We start from the raw sequence: 16,294 nt of genomic DNA, 5'->3' as shown, positions 1-16,294 counted from the left end.
CAGTCCCATCATGTACCACACTACTTATTGCATTTTTGTTTTCCTCACTTTCAACATGTATTTGAAAATTTATGCACAAAAGACCATTTAAGATGAAAGGACAAACAGAAATAGACAGTCTTTTCTCTATGGAATTTAGTCTAGTGAGAAAGGCAATCAAAGAATCATCCGAGTAAATGTAAAACTGCAACTGTGCTTTGCACGTAAGAAGCCATAACTTGTGCGACGATGTCCCAAGATTCACCCTTGTTAAGTATGTCAGGAAAGGTGCTTTGGGGAGCAACACTTGAGCTAAGATCCGAAGAATGAGCCAGAATTAGCAAAACTGAAATACAGGAAAATGATTGAAATACAGGAAAATACACAAGCAGAGTCTTCGGAAGAATATGCTAGCCATCGATTTATTCAGAAGGTCGGCTGTGCCAAAATACTTTCAAAGCCTTAACCCGCTGAGCCATGACAGAAATTCTTCAGTTTCTACATGTGAATAATGAAGATTAATTCACATTCATAGGCTGTTAAAAATATGAAAGGAGATAAAGAATGATAAAGCTTTCACTAAAAGTCTCTTTAATATTTTGTTGTTTTTTCAGCATTGTATGATCGTGCATAAGCAAGGCTGCAGAAAAAAAATTTTCAGTGGATTATCAGAGAAGGATGAAGACAAATACAGAACACTGTCATAATATTACTTAACATAATGTTTTTCAAAGCAGTGAACTATCTGACTTCTTTTAAGAAATCTAATTTTCCTTGTAAGAAAAAAGTAGAATACTTGAAATAATTTTAAAATACTCAGATTTTATGCCAACACCTCCTCCCCACTGAGATAAAGTATCCAAGGAAGTTAAGTTTCCTCTATTTAGAACGATGTTAGAAGTCCTGACAAAGTCAGGAATAGTAAGCCTGCATTCCACATGTCATTTTCATGATATCCTCAGATCTAAAGTCTTGATTATACCCAATTCTGTTTTAATTTTTTAAAACTTTTACTGACGTCTAGTTGATTTACACCCAATTCTGTTTTTAGAAATCTCTAGAGTCCTTAACCCTGTCCTAAGGATCTCAGGATATGTCTGCTCCAATTTCCTGATTTTAAGCTGAATAGGCCTTGGCTGTTCTAACTAGCATGAGGTCCAGTTATTATCATGCATGACTCAGCGTAAATGTAACCTCTTCCATAAAATGGGTGTTGAAAGCCACGTGAATGCAAAGGCTCTAGGGTGTTGACCTGGGTTCTAACTCAGGTGCTAAAAAATCTTTTATTGGATTCCTTTGTAAAATAATGTATATGAAGTCACGCATGTAACATTCCGGCCTCTTGTGGTGTTAGGTTTCACACCAAAGAAGACTGAGGGCTTAGAGTACCAGTACAGGAAGAAACATGAGGGAGGCAGATGCTCAAAGAGTCTGGGTTCGTGCCTCCCCTGGAGATGCAAAGAGAAAATATAGGCTTGAGAGCCCCATGGAAGGTGAGATAAGAGAAATTATAGATGAGAGATTGCCTTGTCACATCATAGAAGGCAATCTGCCCATACTCATAGTCTAGGAAAACTCCAACTCTGTGCATCTGCTCTCTCAAGGAGACTCTTTTCAAAGGGGGAAAGGCCCAGAAAGTAAAATCGGTTCCCATCATGGATCCTGTGAGTAAGACTTTGTCTCCAGAAGCATGTCTGCTGGCAGAGCCTCTGCCTATGCCCAGCTGCCACTGGGTTGCCTTTTCCACATCCACCTCCCAGTAGTGCCTTCCTGAGGTGAAGCTCTCCACACCCAACACCGTGGCACTAAAGTCCAACCTCTCTGGGTGACCAGGGACCTCCTGCTGGATATTTCTGAGTCTTATACTTCTCAGATCCTCAGATACGATCAGACAGGGATGAGCGGTTTTAGGGTCCAAAGTTATAGGTCCTGCAGGAAGAAAGACATTTAGTTAACTTGGGGCTCTGTCAATGCCAGAGATGGATGATTTCTAACATCCAGGGGCTTCTGAATGAGTGTGCATGAGTTGCAGGCAGATACATAGGAGAGGCAACCTCAGAGAATCTAGATAAAAGAATCTCTAAGCTCTGTTTCAAGAAGTGGACACCAGGGAGTTCCCATTGTAGCGCAGCAGAAACGAATCTGACGAGTATATGCGAGGATGTAGTTTCGATCCCTGGCGTCACTCAGTGGGTTAAGGATCCAGTGTTGCCATAAGCTTTAGTATAGGTCGCAGATGAAGGTTGGATTTGGTGATGCTGTGGCTGTGGTGTAGGCTGGCAGCTGCCGCTCTGATTCGACCCCTAGACTGGGAACTTACATTTGCTGCAAGTGCAGCCCTAAAAAAAAAAGAATTGGACATCACAGGAGCACAATGGGAAATGGGATCAGTGGTATCTCTGCAGTGCCAGGATGCAGGTTTGATCCTCGGCCTAGGACAGTAGGTTAAAGGATCTGGCACTGCTGCAGCTGTGATGTAGGTCGAAACTGAGGCTCAGATCTGATCCCTGGCCTGGGAACTCCATAAGCCTCAGAGTGACCAAAAAAGAAAAAAGGAAGAGAAAAATGCACGCACGCGCACGCACACACACACACACAAAGAGATAATGGAAGCAGATGCAATCTATCTAAGGAAGAAGAAGAAAACAAAAATACTGGCCTATGGAGTTCCCTGGTGGTTCAGTAAGTTAATGATCTGGCTTTGTCACTGCTTCTGCATGTGGCATGCCGCCAAAAAAACAAACAAACAAAAACACCACTACAGAGAGGTTTAGAAATACTTATCAAAACTAGGAAGGAATTTCGCCAGGCTGTAAAAATAGCCTGCTATCCAGATTTAGCCCTCTGTCACCTGGGACCCAATTCCAGTCCCTAATGCTCCTTTCCAAGCCTGGAATAGCCAGAAGCACAGAGTCTCCTAATAGAGCAGTTGATTCATGGCTCTACCCTGTGACTGAATTGCCCTCTTCATCTTAAATATCACCAGAGTGTGACATAGATATCCAGAAACTGCTGCCAGCAGGCCCTTGATTCTGAGTAAATCAAAAGAGAACATATTAGATGCCAGAAAATCTGTGAGAATCCTCCAGAAAAATCAAGCTTAGGTCAAGAAAGTTTACGATGATTTTTTTTTTTTCTTCTTCTTTTTAAGGGCTGTACTCAGGGCATATGGAAGTTCCCAGATTAGGGGTTGAATCAGAGCTGCAGCTGCTGGCTTACACCACAGCCACAGCAACTTGGGATCCTTAACCCACTGAACGAGGCCAGGGATCAAACCCGCATTCTCTTAACCCATTGAGCCATGACCGGAACTCCTCGTGGTGATTTCTTAAACATGAAAGAAAGTGGTAAGTGCTTTCATATCTCCAACTGGTTCTTCTCGTCTCTTTCTGTTCAACTTCTAAATACTGCGATTTTTTAGGGATTGGTACTGGGTCTTCCTTTACAACTTGTATTCTTTCCCCTAGGTGACTTCATCTAGCCTCAGTTTTAAATATCTTCTATATGACGGAGTTTCTGTTGTGGCTCAGTGGTAATGAACTTGATTAGTAATCATGAGGAGGCGGGTTTGATCCCTGGCCCCGCTCAGTGGGTTGGGAATCCAGCATTGCCCTAAGCTGGGGTGTAGGCTGCAGATGCAGATCAGATCTGGTGTCACTATGGCTGTGGCATAGGCTGGCAGCTCCAATTTGACACCTAGCCTGGGATCTTCCATGTGCCACAAGTATGGCCCAAAAAAACAAACTAACAAAAAAAATTCTGTATGTTCATGACTCACTCCATAACAAGCCCCAGTTTTAAATATATATAGCCTCAGCTGTTTTTTTGTTTTTTGGGGTTTGTTTTGCCTTTTTGCCATTTCTTGGGCTGTTCCCAAGGCATATGGAGGTTGCCAGGCTAGGGGCTGAATCGGAGCTGTAGCCAGCGGCCTACGCCAGAGCCACAGCAACACGGGATCCGAGCCGCGTCTGCAACCTATACCACAGCTCACGGCAACGCGGGATCCTTAACCCACTGAGCAAGGCCAGGGATGGAACCCGCAACCTCATGGTTCCTAGTCAGATTCGTTAACCACTGAGCCACGCCGGGAACTCCTAGCCTCAGTTTTAAATATCTCTTATAGGGAGTTTCCATTGTGGCTCAGCAGAAATGAATCTGACCAGCATCCATGAGGACTCAGGTCTGAGCCCTGGCGTAGGCTGAAGACGCAGCTTGGATCTGACATAGCTGTGGTTGTGGTGTAGGCCAGCAGCTACGGCTCCAATTCGATTCCTAGTTTGGGGATCTCCATATGCTGTGGGTGCAGTCCTTAAAAAAGACTGAAAAAAAATTTTTTAAAATATCTTTTATGTGTTCATGACTTACTTGATAAACAAGCTGACAAACACCAGCTGGACATGACACAGGCATTTCAAACATACTCCACCCAAAGTGGAACTCCAAACCTATCCCTTCCCAGTTTCTACTTTTCAGTTAATGGAACACTCATTGCTTTATAGTTGATCAAGCCATAAACCTGGAATAGTCCTTGATTTCTTTCTTGAACATCTAATCCAGCAGCAAGTTTTACAGGCAAATGAACTTAAATCTTTGGATTTAAAGCTTAATTCACATCATCATTCAAGTGGTCTTAAAAGCCACAAGCCTTGAATTTTAAACTTCAACTTGTTCCAGACTCCTAATATTTCCAGAAGATTGGCAGAAGCAAATGCAAATTCTCTCTGAAGGAATGTATACCTTCATTCTTGGCCTCAAAAAACTTCTAAAAATACTATCTAAGGAAAAATGGAAAGCTTACTATTAAAAAAATTCATTAACCATACACTCTGTAAGTAAAAAAGCACTACTAAGTGAGACTAGCAGAAATAAATCTGAAGAACTTTAGATACTGGAACTGCCAGCAAAGACTAAATGATATTTGCTTAATATGTTTAAAGGAAAAAGAAAAACTTAAAAAAATATCTAAAGAATATAAGAAACTAAAAAAGCAAGACCAAGTAGATTTGACAAAATAGCTAGATTATCTAGAAATAAAAATCCAATGAATTAAATAAATGCCAATGAATCAGTGCCAATGAATGATTACAAGGAAAGAAAGCTACAGATCAATACGCCTCATTAACATAAATGTGAAAAGTCTTTAAAATACTAATACGTTGGAGTCCCCATACAGTGTAGTGAGTTAAGGATCTGCTGTCATTTCAGTAGTTCCAGTCACTGCTGTGGCACAGGTTCAATCCCTGGCCTAGGAACTTCTACATGCCACACATGCAGCCAAACAAAACAAAATGAAACAAAACCCAAAAAACTAGTACACTCCATCAGGCAATATATAAAAGGGATAAAACACATCATTACCAAGATTTTATCCTGGCAATGCAAGGCTGGTTCAACATATAAAGCAAATGTAATTCACCATACCAATTTCTGAAGGAAAATGATGAATATTTTGGTAGGTATAGAAAAAACATCTAATAAATCCAACATCTGTTCACGATACAAAGTTTTAGGGAACCAGGAATAGAGGGGAACATCTTCAACGTGACAAAAGGCAATATGAAAAACTTGGGGCTAACATCAAATTTAACGATGAAAGACAGTTTTCTTTCTCCCTAAGTTCAAGAAGAAGGCAGATGATTTTCACCACTTCTATTCACCATCATACTGGAGGCCTTAGTGAAATAAGGTAAGAAAAATACAGAAAAGGCTTACAGATTGGAAAGAAGAAATAAAACTGTCTATGACAGATTACTTGACTATCTCTGTAGAGAATCCCTCCAATATCTGTAAGAAAGTCACTAGATCTAATAAACCAATTCAGTTCTAAGATAGAATGCCAATGAATATATGCAAATGAATAATTCTATATACCAGCAATAAACTAGAAATGAATGAAATTTCAGCTATAAGTTTTTTTTTTTTTTTTGCTTTTTAGGGCCACACCAGGCTAGGGGTCAAATTAGAGCTATAGCTGCTGGCCACATCACGGCCACAGCACCGTGGGATCTAAGCCATGTCTGTGACCTACACCTCAGCTCATGGCAATGCCAGATCCTTAACCCATTGAGTGAGGCCAGGGATTGAACCCACATCCTCATGGATCCTAGTCCGGTTTGTTAATTGCTGAGCCACAAGGGAACTCCTAGAAAAAAATTTTTTTACTGCATCTTGATACCTTTATTTTTTTAATATTTTTTTATTATAGTTGATTTACTTAGCTAGAAATTGACATTTAATTTCATTAATAGAATTAAAAATACTTAGGAATCTATCTACTTAAATAAATGTACATTATTTGCTGAGAACTACAATACACTGTTGCAAGAAATCAAAGACCTAACGAGAGTCTATTACCTTAACCCAAAACTGTGCTACAGATTCAATGTAATACCAATCAAAACCCCAGCATTTTTTTTGTACAGGCCAACAAGCTCATTTTATAACTTATGTGGGGAAGGATCTAGAGTAGCCAAAAAAATTTTTTTTCATTTTTTTATTTTTTATTTGTTTTTTTTTTGTCAAAACTACTTTTAAAAGAAAAAAAAATCTGGGAGTTCCCATTGTGGCTCAGCAGGTTAAGAACCTGAACTACTGTGTGAGGATCAATACCTGGCTTTGCTTGGTGGATTAAGGATCTGGCATTACTGCAAGCTGTGGCATAAGCCTGCAGCTATAGTTCTGACTTGACCCCTAGCCCAGGAAATGATTGTATGTCACAGGTGTGATTGTAATAAGGGGGGGGACAAATCTGGAGAACTCACAGTGCCCAATTTTAAGACTTCCTATAGCGTAATCAATCAGACTAGTGCGGTATTAGCAAAAGGACAGATACAATGATCAACAGACCTATCAGACTCAATGTAGATCTGCTCATATCTGCAGACTGATTTTCAACAAATAATGCTGAACAATTTGATACATACATACAAATACAAAAAAAGAAGGGAGTTGTACTATATTTTGACTCATATCTAAATATTAACTCTAAATGGACAATATGCCTAAATGCCAAACAAAAACTTTAAATCTTTTAAAAGGAAATATATATATATATATATATATATTTCTTAGCACACAAAAAGCACAAACCATAAAAGAAAAAAAAAATGATAAACTGAACTTCAAAATCTAAAACTTTTGCTCTTCAAAAGACACTGTTAGGTAAACGAAAATATAAACCACAGGAGAAATATCTACAAATACAGAGTCTTTTTAAATCCTTAGGCTATCTGGAATTTTCATTTATGGTACGATAGTCATTTTATCCTTAATACCTGTGATCAAGGATGTGTGACAACTTACTTTGCAGCACTTTTAGCATTTTGCTTATTCCCGTCTGGCATAAACTCAGGTCTGTGATTCGTGCTGGCTCCAGACACTGAAGCAGTAGTGACTCGCTCCTATTAAAGAAAGGACAACCTGGAGTTCCCATTGTGGCTCAGTTAACAAATCTGACTAAGAACCATGAGGTTGCAGGTTTGATCCCTGGCCTCGCTCAGTGGGTTAAGGATTTGGCGTTGCCAGGAGCTGTGGTGTAGGTTGCAGACACGGCTCTGATCTGGTGTTGCTGTGGCTCTGGTATAGGCCAGTGGCTACAGCTCCGATAAGACCCTAGCCTGGGAACCTCCATATGCCACAGGTGCGGCCCTAGAAAAGACCAATAAATAAATACATAAATAAATGCTATCTGTCTAGATCCCAGGCTCCTCCATCCAGAAAGTGGATCTCAGGACATGGGCTTGCCGCCCTCACCCCAACATCTCTACCTCTGTGTGCTCACCTAGCAGACTATGAATCTAACCCAAACATTTCCAAAAAGAATAACTTACCTTTCCAAAGCATATCTTGCATTCTGTGGGGCGAAAAAAAGAGACACAATTACTCCTGGGTATTTGAGCCAAGTCCTGAAAAACATCTATAATAATGAAACACGATTTCCAAATAATTTCTTCAGCATCATAGTGCTAATTCTCAGATATCAAATTTCAACACTGCATAGTAATATCAGAAAAATGCTTGAAATCACTGTTATATCCCCAAGGGAAATAATCCTCTAGCCCTCACATTCAGAATGCTCATCATTCAAATTCTGCCCCTCTCTTTGCCTTCTACCCTGGGATGGCAAGAACTGAGCCTGCCAAGCTGGGAACGGCATCTGGAACTAGGTCACTAGCAACTGAACATAACTGGGTCCTACCTACCTGCACTGTCTGGAACTAGGTTAGGCTCTAGGATGGAATGTAAGGGCTTATGTGCAGGGGCTTCTCTAAGAAGAGCACTCGCATTGCAAATATGGGCCCAGCAGAGGGATATGGATAGTCTTTGTCTTTTTTTTTTTTTTTTGCCTTTTCTAGGGCCGCTCTCGCGGCATATGGAGGTTCCCAGGCTAGGGGTCTAATTGGAGTTGTAGCCGCTGGCCTACACCACAGCCACAGCAACGCGGGATCCGAGCTGTGTCTGCAACCTACACCACAGCTCATAGCAACGCCGGATCGTTAACCCATTGAGCAAGGCCAGGGATCAAACCTGCAACCTCATGGTTCCTAGTCAGATTCGTTAACCACTGCAACAGGAACTCCCTGGATAGTCTTTATAAGACAAAAATTTGCTTATTGAGATGGCAATGCATGTTGCTGCACAAAATTGAAAGCATACAATACTATACAATTAAGTCTCACCCTTGTTTCCCAAGGTTACTTCTGATTACAATGTGTTTATTTTGCCAGAGGCTGTTTGAATGTTAATGAACATCTATGTATATACATATTCTCTAAACAGCAAAAAGTTTTTCTGCATGTTTTTTTCACTTAAGGAGATAACCTGAAGATAATCTTTCAGTGCACTTAGAGCTGCTTCACTCCTTTTTTTTTTTCCGCTTTTGCTTTTTAGGGCTGTACCCATAGCACATGGAAGTTCCCAGGCTAGGGGTCAAATCTGAGCTATAGCTGCTGGCCTACCCCACAGGGATCCAGGCTGCATCTGCGACCTATATCACAGCTCATGGAAATGCTGGATCTGCAACCCACTAAGCAAGGACAGGGATCAAATCTGCATCCTCATGTATTCTACTCAGATTCTTTACACTGAGCCACGATGGGAACACCTGCTTCATTCTTTTTTCACAGTTGAAGAACATTCTATTGTATGGATACATCTCAATGTGATTAACCAATTATTTTACATACACACACACACACACACACACACACACACACATTTGTTTTTTTAGGCCCACACTTGGGGCATATGGAAGTTCCCAGGCTAGGGGTCGAATCGGAGCTGCAGTTGCAAGCCTATGCTACAGCCACAGCAACAGAGGATCTGAGCTGCATTTGCAACCCACATCACAGCTCACTTGGCAATGCTGGATCCTGAACTCACCGAGCAATGCCAGGGATCAAACCTGTATCCTCACAGATACTAGTTGGGTTCATCTGAGCCACAACAAGAACCCCTATTTACCATCCTATAGGACATCTCAATTCCAGCTCACTGCTGATCAACAAAGCAGCTCCATAAACACAATGATTTTATGACGAGTCGTGATGCTTTTGGAAGCCTTCATGTATGACTGAAGATCACTGCATGCTGTGTTCTAGAACTTACCCCTAATGAGTACTGTCTACTTCTCATTTCTCAAATCCTGTACTGAAGGTCATTTCCAGAAACTCACCTGGAGTAACACCGAGGCTGATTGACCACACTTCTTCTCTAGCTCTGCGATCATCTTTTGGAGGCTGCAGATCTGCTCAGAGAGTCTAACTTCACTCTCTTTCAGTTTATTCATGTTCTCTCTCCCCAGATCGTCCAGCCTCTGCAGAAGCATTTTATTACTATTCAACGACTGGCAATTACTTCTATCCACAAGTTCACTCATCTCTTTAAAAACCTGCTTTACCGCCTGCTACCCCAGAAACAGACATAATTACCTAAGTCTAGGCTACCCCTCTGTCAAGCAAGTCACCTTAATAGAAACTTGATTCTCTGATATAATACATCCGTATTGACCTGAATAGTACCCACGTAGTCTACTTAATAAGTTCACAACCTGAACCTAAAACAGGTCACTTTTTTTTTTTTTTTGCTGTGCAGTTTTGTCCAAGAAGTTTTCTATCTCCTTCATTAAAATAAAACTAAGACATACTATAATTTAATTAAAATAATCCAATAAATAAGAATTATGAAGTTAATCAAACCATTGATACCAGATTCTTTCCTGTCCTTGTTAAGATGTTCCACCTAGGCACACAAGCAAATGTTGATGCTATTTTTTCTTAGTGAACAGAAATGATGTCATATGATACTCTACTGTTGATCTGAAAACTTGCTTTCTTCTTCTTTTGCTTTGTAGGACCACACCCAGCATACAGAGGTTCCCAGGCTACGGGTCCAATCAGAGCTGTAGCCACCGGCCCACGCCACAGCCACAGCAATGCCAGATCTGAGCCACACCTGAGACCTACACCACAGCTCATGGCAACACCAGATGCTTAACCCACTTAGCAAGACCAGGGATCCAACCTATGTCCTCATGGATACTAGTCAGATTCGTTTCCTCTGAGCCACGATAGGAACTCCTCCTGATTTCTTCTTATGGAAAACAATTATCAGAAATAGAACTGCTGGGTGAGTATATACATTCTTTCAATACATCCATGGCTGTCAATAGATGTCTTCTGGAATTGACCTAATGTTCTTCTACTCTTCTTTTTCTCATTTACCCAATACTGTGAGAATGCCTTTTTCCAAATCTCACCTGTAATATTTCCTGGAACTTCTCCTTTAGTTTTGCAACAAACTCGATCAGTTGGTTCTGACTGGCTTCTCTCAAGTTCAGGTTGAATATGTACCCTTGCAGGCTCTGGAAGTTCACCTCATTTTCTTCCATCATCAACCGGAACCTTAGCCTATATTCAGACTCAATCACCTCTTTCAAATTCTGTTCCTCTTCCTACATCATAGATATAGATATGACAGATTTCAGGTTAAACACAGGTAAATATTCTACAATTCTAATACAAAGATAAGGAAGCACAGAGGGGAAGAAATAATAGGCAGAAATACAAAATACAAAGGGAATTTCAGAGTCAACATCAGTCAAGACATCACTACAATCTTAGCAGATGAGAAGAAATGTTAACTGACTTAGAAAACTGAGGAACAGACAGACCAATGGAACAGAATAGAGAATCCGGAAATAAACCCTGACACCTATGGTCAATTCATCTTTGACAAGGGAGGCAAGAACATAAAATGGGAAAAAGAAAGTCTATTCAGCAAGCATTGCTGGGAAACCTGGACAGCTGCATGCAAAGCAATGAAACTAGAACACACCCTCACACCATGCACAAAAATAAACTCCAAATGGCTGAAAGACTTAAATATACGACAGGACACCATCAAACTCCTAGAAGAAAACATAGGCAAAACACTCTCTGACATCAACATCATGAATATTTTCTCAGGTCAGTCTCCCAAAGCAATAGAAATTAGAGCAAAAATAAACCCATGGGACCTCATCAAACTGAAAAGCTTTTGCACAGCAAAGGAAACCCAAAAGAAAACAGAAAGACAACTTACAGAATGGGAGAAAATAGTTTCAAATGATGCAACTGACAAGGGCTTAATCTCTAGAATATATAAGCAACTTACACAACCCAACAGCAAAAAAACCAATCAATCAATGGAAAAATGGGCAAAAGACCTGAATAGACATTTCTCCAAAGAAGATATACAGATGGCCAGCAAACACATGAAAAAATGCTCAACATCGCTGATTATAAGAGAAATGCAAATCAAAACTACCATGAGATACCACCTCACACCAGTCAGAATGGCCATCATTAATAAGTCCACAAATAACAAGTGCTGGAGGGGCTGTGGAGAAAAGGGAACCCTCCTGCGCTGTTGGTGGGAATGTAAACTGGTACAGCCACTATGGAGAACAGTTTGGAGATACCTTAGAAATCTATACATAGAACTTCCATATGACCCCGCAATCCCACTCTTGGGCATCTATCCAGACAAAACTCTACTTAAAAGAGACACGTGCACCCGCATGTTCATTGCAGCACTATTCACAATAGCCAGGACATGGCAACAACCCAAATGTCCATCCACAGAGGATTGGATTCGGAAGATGGGGTATATATACACAATGGAATACTACTCAGCCATAAAAAAGAATGACATAATGCCATTTGCAGCAACATGGATGGAACTAGAGACTCTCATCCTGAGTGAAATGAGCCAGAAAGACAAAGACAAATACCATATGATATCACTTATAACTGGAATCTAATATCCAGCACAAATGAACATCTCCTCAGAAAAGAAAATCATGGACTTGGAGAAGAGACTTGTGGTTGCCTGATGGGAGGGGGAAGGAGTGGGAGGGATCGGGAGCTTGGGCTTATCAGACACAACTTAGAATAGATTTACAAGGAGATCCTGCTGAATAGCATTGAGAACTATGTCTAGATACTCATGTTGCAACAGAAGAAAGGGTGGGGGAAAAAATGTAATTGTAATGTATACATGTAAGGATAACCTGACCCCCTTGCTGTACAGTGGGAAAATAAAAAAAAAAAAAAAAAAAAAAAAAAGAAAACTGAGGAATCTACACAACTTCAGTGACCAAAAAGGAGACCAGGAAAACTGAAAGGTAGCACCAATGGCTTTTGCTGATGCTCTGGATGGGGGTTGTGAGAAAATCAACAGGTGACTCCAAGGTTTTTAGACAAAGGACAGAGTTGTTGTCACAAAACAAAAACAAACAACAACAACAACAAACCACATAGAAAGGGAAGCTATGGAAGGGACAGATTCCAGAAGTGGGGACGGGTCAGTTTGAGATATGTTGATTTTGATTAGCCAATCACTGAGCTACATCCCCTAACCAGCAGACATCCAAGGAGAGATGCTAGGCAGGAACTTGGACATGAAAGCCCATCACCTGGCAGTCTGAGCCAGAGACATTCATTGGGAGGAGTTGGCTTAATGACCTTACGAAATCCTACCGTAGTCAAGATTTATCAAGAACATGACTAGTCTCACTATTTACCACTACCCCCAGTTCACCTGTCGCTGATGACTGCAACAGCCCCCCTTAGGTCCCCCACTGCGCTGTAATCCTCCTATAGTCTATTCTCACTTCAGCAGCTAGAGTGTTCCTACGAAAATGGAAGTTAGAGCACATCACTCCTCTGTTCAAAGGTTCCACTGGCTTCTTTATATCATTTTCTTTAAAAAAAAAAAAAAAAAAAGGAAAAGAAAAAAAAAAAGGAAAATTAACAGTCCTCTATGATTTGCCTTTTTGATCTCATCATTAGCCTCTACTTCCTTCTCAACCCCAACCAAGTCCACATGTCTTGAGAATTTTATACTTGCCTTTCCCACTGCCTAAAATATTCTTCCCAAGACTACATAGTTCATTTCCTCACCTCCTCAGTCTTCTCAAATGCCAATTTATGAATGACGAGGTTTTGATCACTTTATTTCAAATAAAGTACCTCCCACCACTCTTTCCTACTTTAAAAAAGAAAATGTAGGCGTTCCTGTCGTGGCACAGTGATTAATGAATCTGACTAAGGACCATGAGGTTGCGGGTTCAATCCCTGGCCTTGCTCAGTAGGTTAAGGATCTGGCGTTGCCGTGAGCTGTGGTGTAGGTCGCAGACACGGCTCAGATCCTGCGTTGCTGTGGCTGTGGTGTAGGCTGGTGGCTACAGCTCTGATTAGACCCCTGGCCTGGGAACCTCCATATGCCGCAGGAGTGGCCCTAAAAAAGACAAAAGACAAATAAATAAACAAATAATGTATAGGAGTTCCTGTCATGGCTCAGTGGAAACAATCTGACTAGCAACCATGAGGACGTGGGTTTGATCCCTGGCCTCACTCAGTGGGTTAAGGATCCGGCATTGCTGTGACCTGTGGTGTAGGTCGCAGACGCAGCTCAGATCTGGCACAGCTGTGGTTGTGGCTGTGGTGTAGGCTTACAGCTACAGTTCCCATTCGACCCCTAATCTGAGAACCTCTATATGTCGAGGGTACAGCCCTCAAAAGACCAAAAAAAAAAAAAAAAAAAAAAAAAAAAAAAAGTATAGCACTTACTATATAACATACTGTCCATTTTACTTGTTTTGTTTACCTCTGCTAGACTGTTAAACACACAAGGGCAGATTGTTTTTGTTCCTTTGTTTTTTTCACTGCACCTAACATACCTCCTGACAGTGAGACCCCAATATTTGTGGAAGTTCCAGGGCCAGGGATCCAACCGCAGCCACAGCAGCAACTCGAGCTGCTGCAGTGACAACACTCGATCCTGAAGCCACTGTGCCCCAACAGAAGTCCTGTATCACCAATCTTTTTGCTCTCTGCCAATAAGGAATGTAAATGCCATCTCAGAAATTTAATACAGTTAATCTGAATTTCTCTTATGAGCAAAGTTCAGGATCTTCCTGTGTATTCAAAAGTTATCTGCATTTTCTTTTCTACGAACTCCCACATCTTTGATCATTTTTCTATTGAGTTTCCAGTCTTTTGCTTATTGACTTTTAAGAGCTCCTTATACGTGAAGAGATTTTTACCCACCTATGGATTTCAAGTCGTTTTCCCTGCTTTTTCATTTGTCTTTTGATAGTGTTTGTTATTTGTGATCCAACATTATAGGAAATTTCCCCCTAAGAATAAAGATAAGCACTGACCTGCATCAACACCACTCTTTCTTGCTCATCAGCCAATATGCTTTTAGCTACTTCAAGTTTCTCCTTCAATGAGTTCAATATCTCCTGAAATAACTTCTGCAGAGAAATATATGACAGAATACCAGGTAAGGTAATTGCTTTAAAACAGTCAGACTCCTAATCTTAGACAACTGAAAGGCCAATAGCTGAGTATATGTTTTCTCAGCCTTGAAGCTGAAGGTCTAAAGATGGTACTTATCTAGAATTCTTTGCTAAACATCAACTAAGGGAATAGTCTTAGAGGACCCGAAAATCTGTTCCCCAAATAAATAAGGCAATAAATAAGAGGAGGCAGCCAGTGTGACACAGGGCTCTTCTACTCGCATGAAGCTTACCCTGTAATTCTCAGCGGCCTCCTGTACTCTGTATACCACGTGATTCCTATGCTCTTGGTACAGGAGGTACTTGTCACAACGCGTGATTTGGTTTTCATCGCAGAACAGCTGTGGTGGCTCCAGGTGTATCTCAGAGCAGGCATCTTCTGTGCTTGCTTGCTCTAACTGAGAGCGGAGCCTTTTGGACATTCCGGCAGGTGGCCGCACTTGAAGACTGGGCTGCTTCGGATAAGGAATACTTTCCCGCACTCTGGACAGGAAAAGCACGGCAGCGTTCTGAGGCAGATACACTTGTCACCCTCGGTCGCAGTCAAGTGTCGGAGCAGGTCCACGCACCCTGACTCCTCAAATCCAGCAAATCTTCGGCAGCTACGTGCTTGGGCAAGGAGACCTAGGGAATTACACCAGCATTCAAGTTTTCTGAGAAGTTGAAGCAATGCGTTGAAAATTATTTAAAAGTGACAACGTAGCACACCACTTCCCAAAGAAAAATGGTGTTTAAAGGAAGGCGCAATGCGGAAAAGAGCATGCGAAGAACCTCCGGGAGGAAAGAGAGGCAGAACCTACCTAGCCTTAGGCACGCAGGTCGAGAATTAAAGAACCACTCACTCAATGCAGTGCTTGGAAGAGCCAGATGGAAATCAAAGGCCTCCAGATTAAACCGGAGAGAGGCGAAGCATTGGGTGGCAAGTTCTCCGCGGTGCTCACTTTCAGGCTTCTGGGTGCGCATGCCTGAAAGGCACTCCCCTGTGGGCGCCAGAGGTGCGCATGCGCCTGAGTGAGTCAACGCGGGTTTTGCGCCCAGAGCACAGGAAAGGCGTGTCTCCTGCGAGACGTGGAACTTGTCCTTTAAAGGATGATTGTTTACAATAAATAAAAACAACCCCCAAATAAAACCTTTCCAAAAATACTAAAGGGAAATGGTATATATGTATGCGTACATATATACATATGAACGCATACATATACACACACATACACCTGTAAATACATACATGTGAGCATATATACAGACAGATTTTTAAGGAAACAAAATAAAGGATCTATAATTTCCTGCATCCCCATTTGCAGACAATTCTGATTACCTTTGAATAACAATTCTACCTTGTCTCTAGAAACATTTTAATTATATTCCTAAAATATATTACCTACTGAATTTAGGAAACTTTCCCAGTAAAGAACTGCCTTAGTTTCCTTGTCTAATCCTATCTCTAGCTATTGTTAGGTATACCGTAAC

At 41.2% G+C, this 16,294-nt stretch overlaps 1 protein-coding gene across 2 annotated transcripts; it reads right to left on the bottom strand.

Annotated features, from left to right (window-relative positions):
- Positions 383-15,799, bottom strand: TRIML2 (tripartite motif family like 2). Of its 2 annotated transcripts, none has more exons than XM_021078065.1 (8): positions 15,625-15,799; positions 15,058-15,448; positions 14,684-14,779; positions 10,736-10,930; positions 9,653-9,793; positions 7,809-7,831; positions 7,282-7,379; positions 383-1,908 (listed from the first exon to the last, which is right to left on the bottom strand). In XM_021078065.1, the coding sequence occupies exons 2-8, from the start codon at positions 15,244-15,246 to the stop codon at positions 1,337-1,339; spliced, it is 1,314 nt and encodes a 437-aa protein (XP_020933724.1). In that variant the 5' UTR covers positions 15,247-15,448; positions 15,625-15,799; the 3' UTR covers positions 383-1,336. The 2 variants fall into 2 exon arrangements, with proteins under 2 accessions (XP_020933724.1, XP_020933725.1); XM_021078066.1 differs by having other exon boundaries at positions 15,667-15,799.

Source organism: Sus scrofa, chromosome 17 (assembly GCF_000003025.6).
Source record: "Sus scrofa isolate TJ Tabasco breed Duroc chromosome 17, Sscrofa11.1, whole genome shotgun sequence".
Classification (NCBI taxonomy): Eukaryota; Metazoa; Chordata; class Mammalia; order Artiodactyla; family Suidae; genus Sus; species Sus scrofa.
This window is presented reverse-complemented; position numbering and strand designations above follow the sequence as displayed.

Excerpts from the sequence above, each read along its gene's own strand:
- TRIML2 (XM_021078065.1), bottom strand. The coding sequence starts at position 15,246 with ATGTCCAAAAGGCTCCGCTCTCAGTTAGAGCAAGCAAGCACAGAAGAT. Across the intron at positions 14,780-15,057 it reads AGGCCGCTGAGAATTACAGG|AAGTTATTTCAGGAGATATT; the intron begins GTAAGCTTCATG and ends ATTTCTCTGCAG. Across the intron at positions 1,909-7,281 it reads AATGCTAAAAGTGCTGCAAA|GACCTATAACTTTGGACCCT; the intron begins GTAAGTTGTCAC and ends TTCTTCCTGCAG.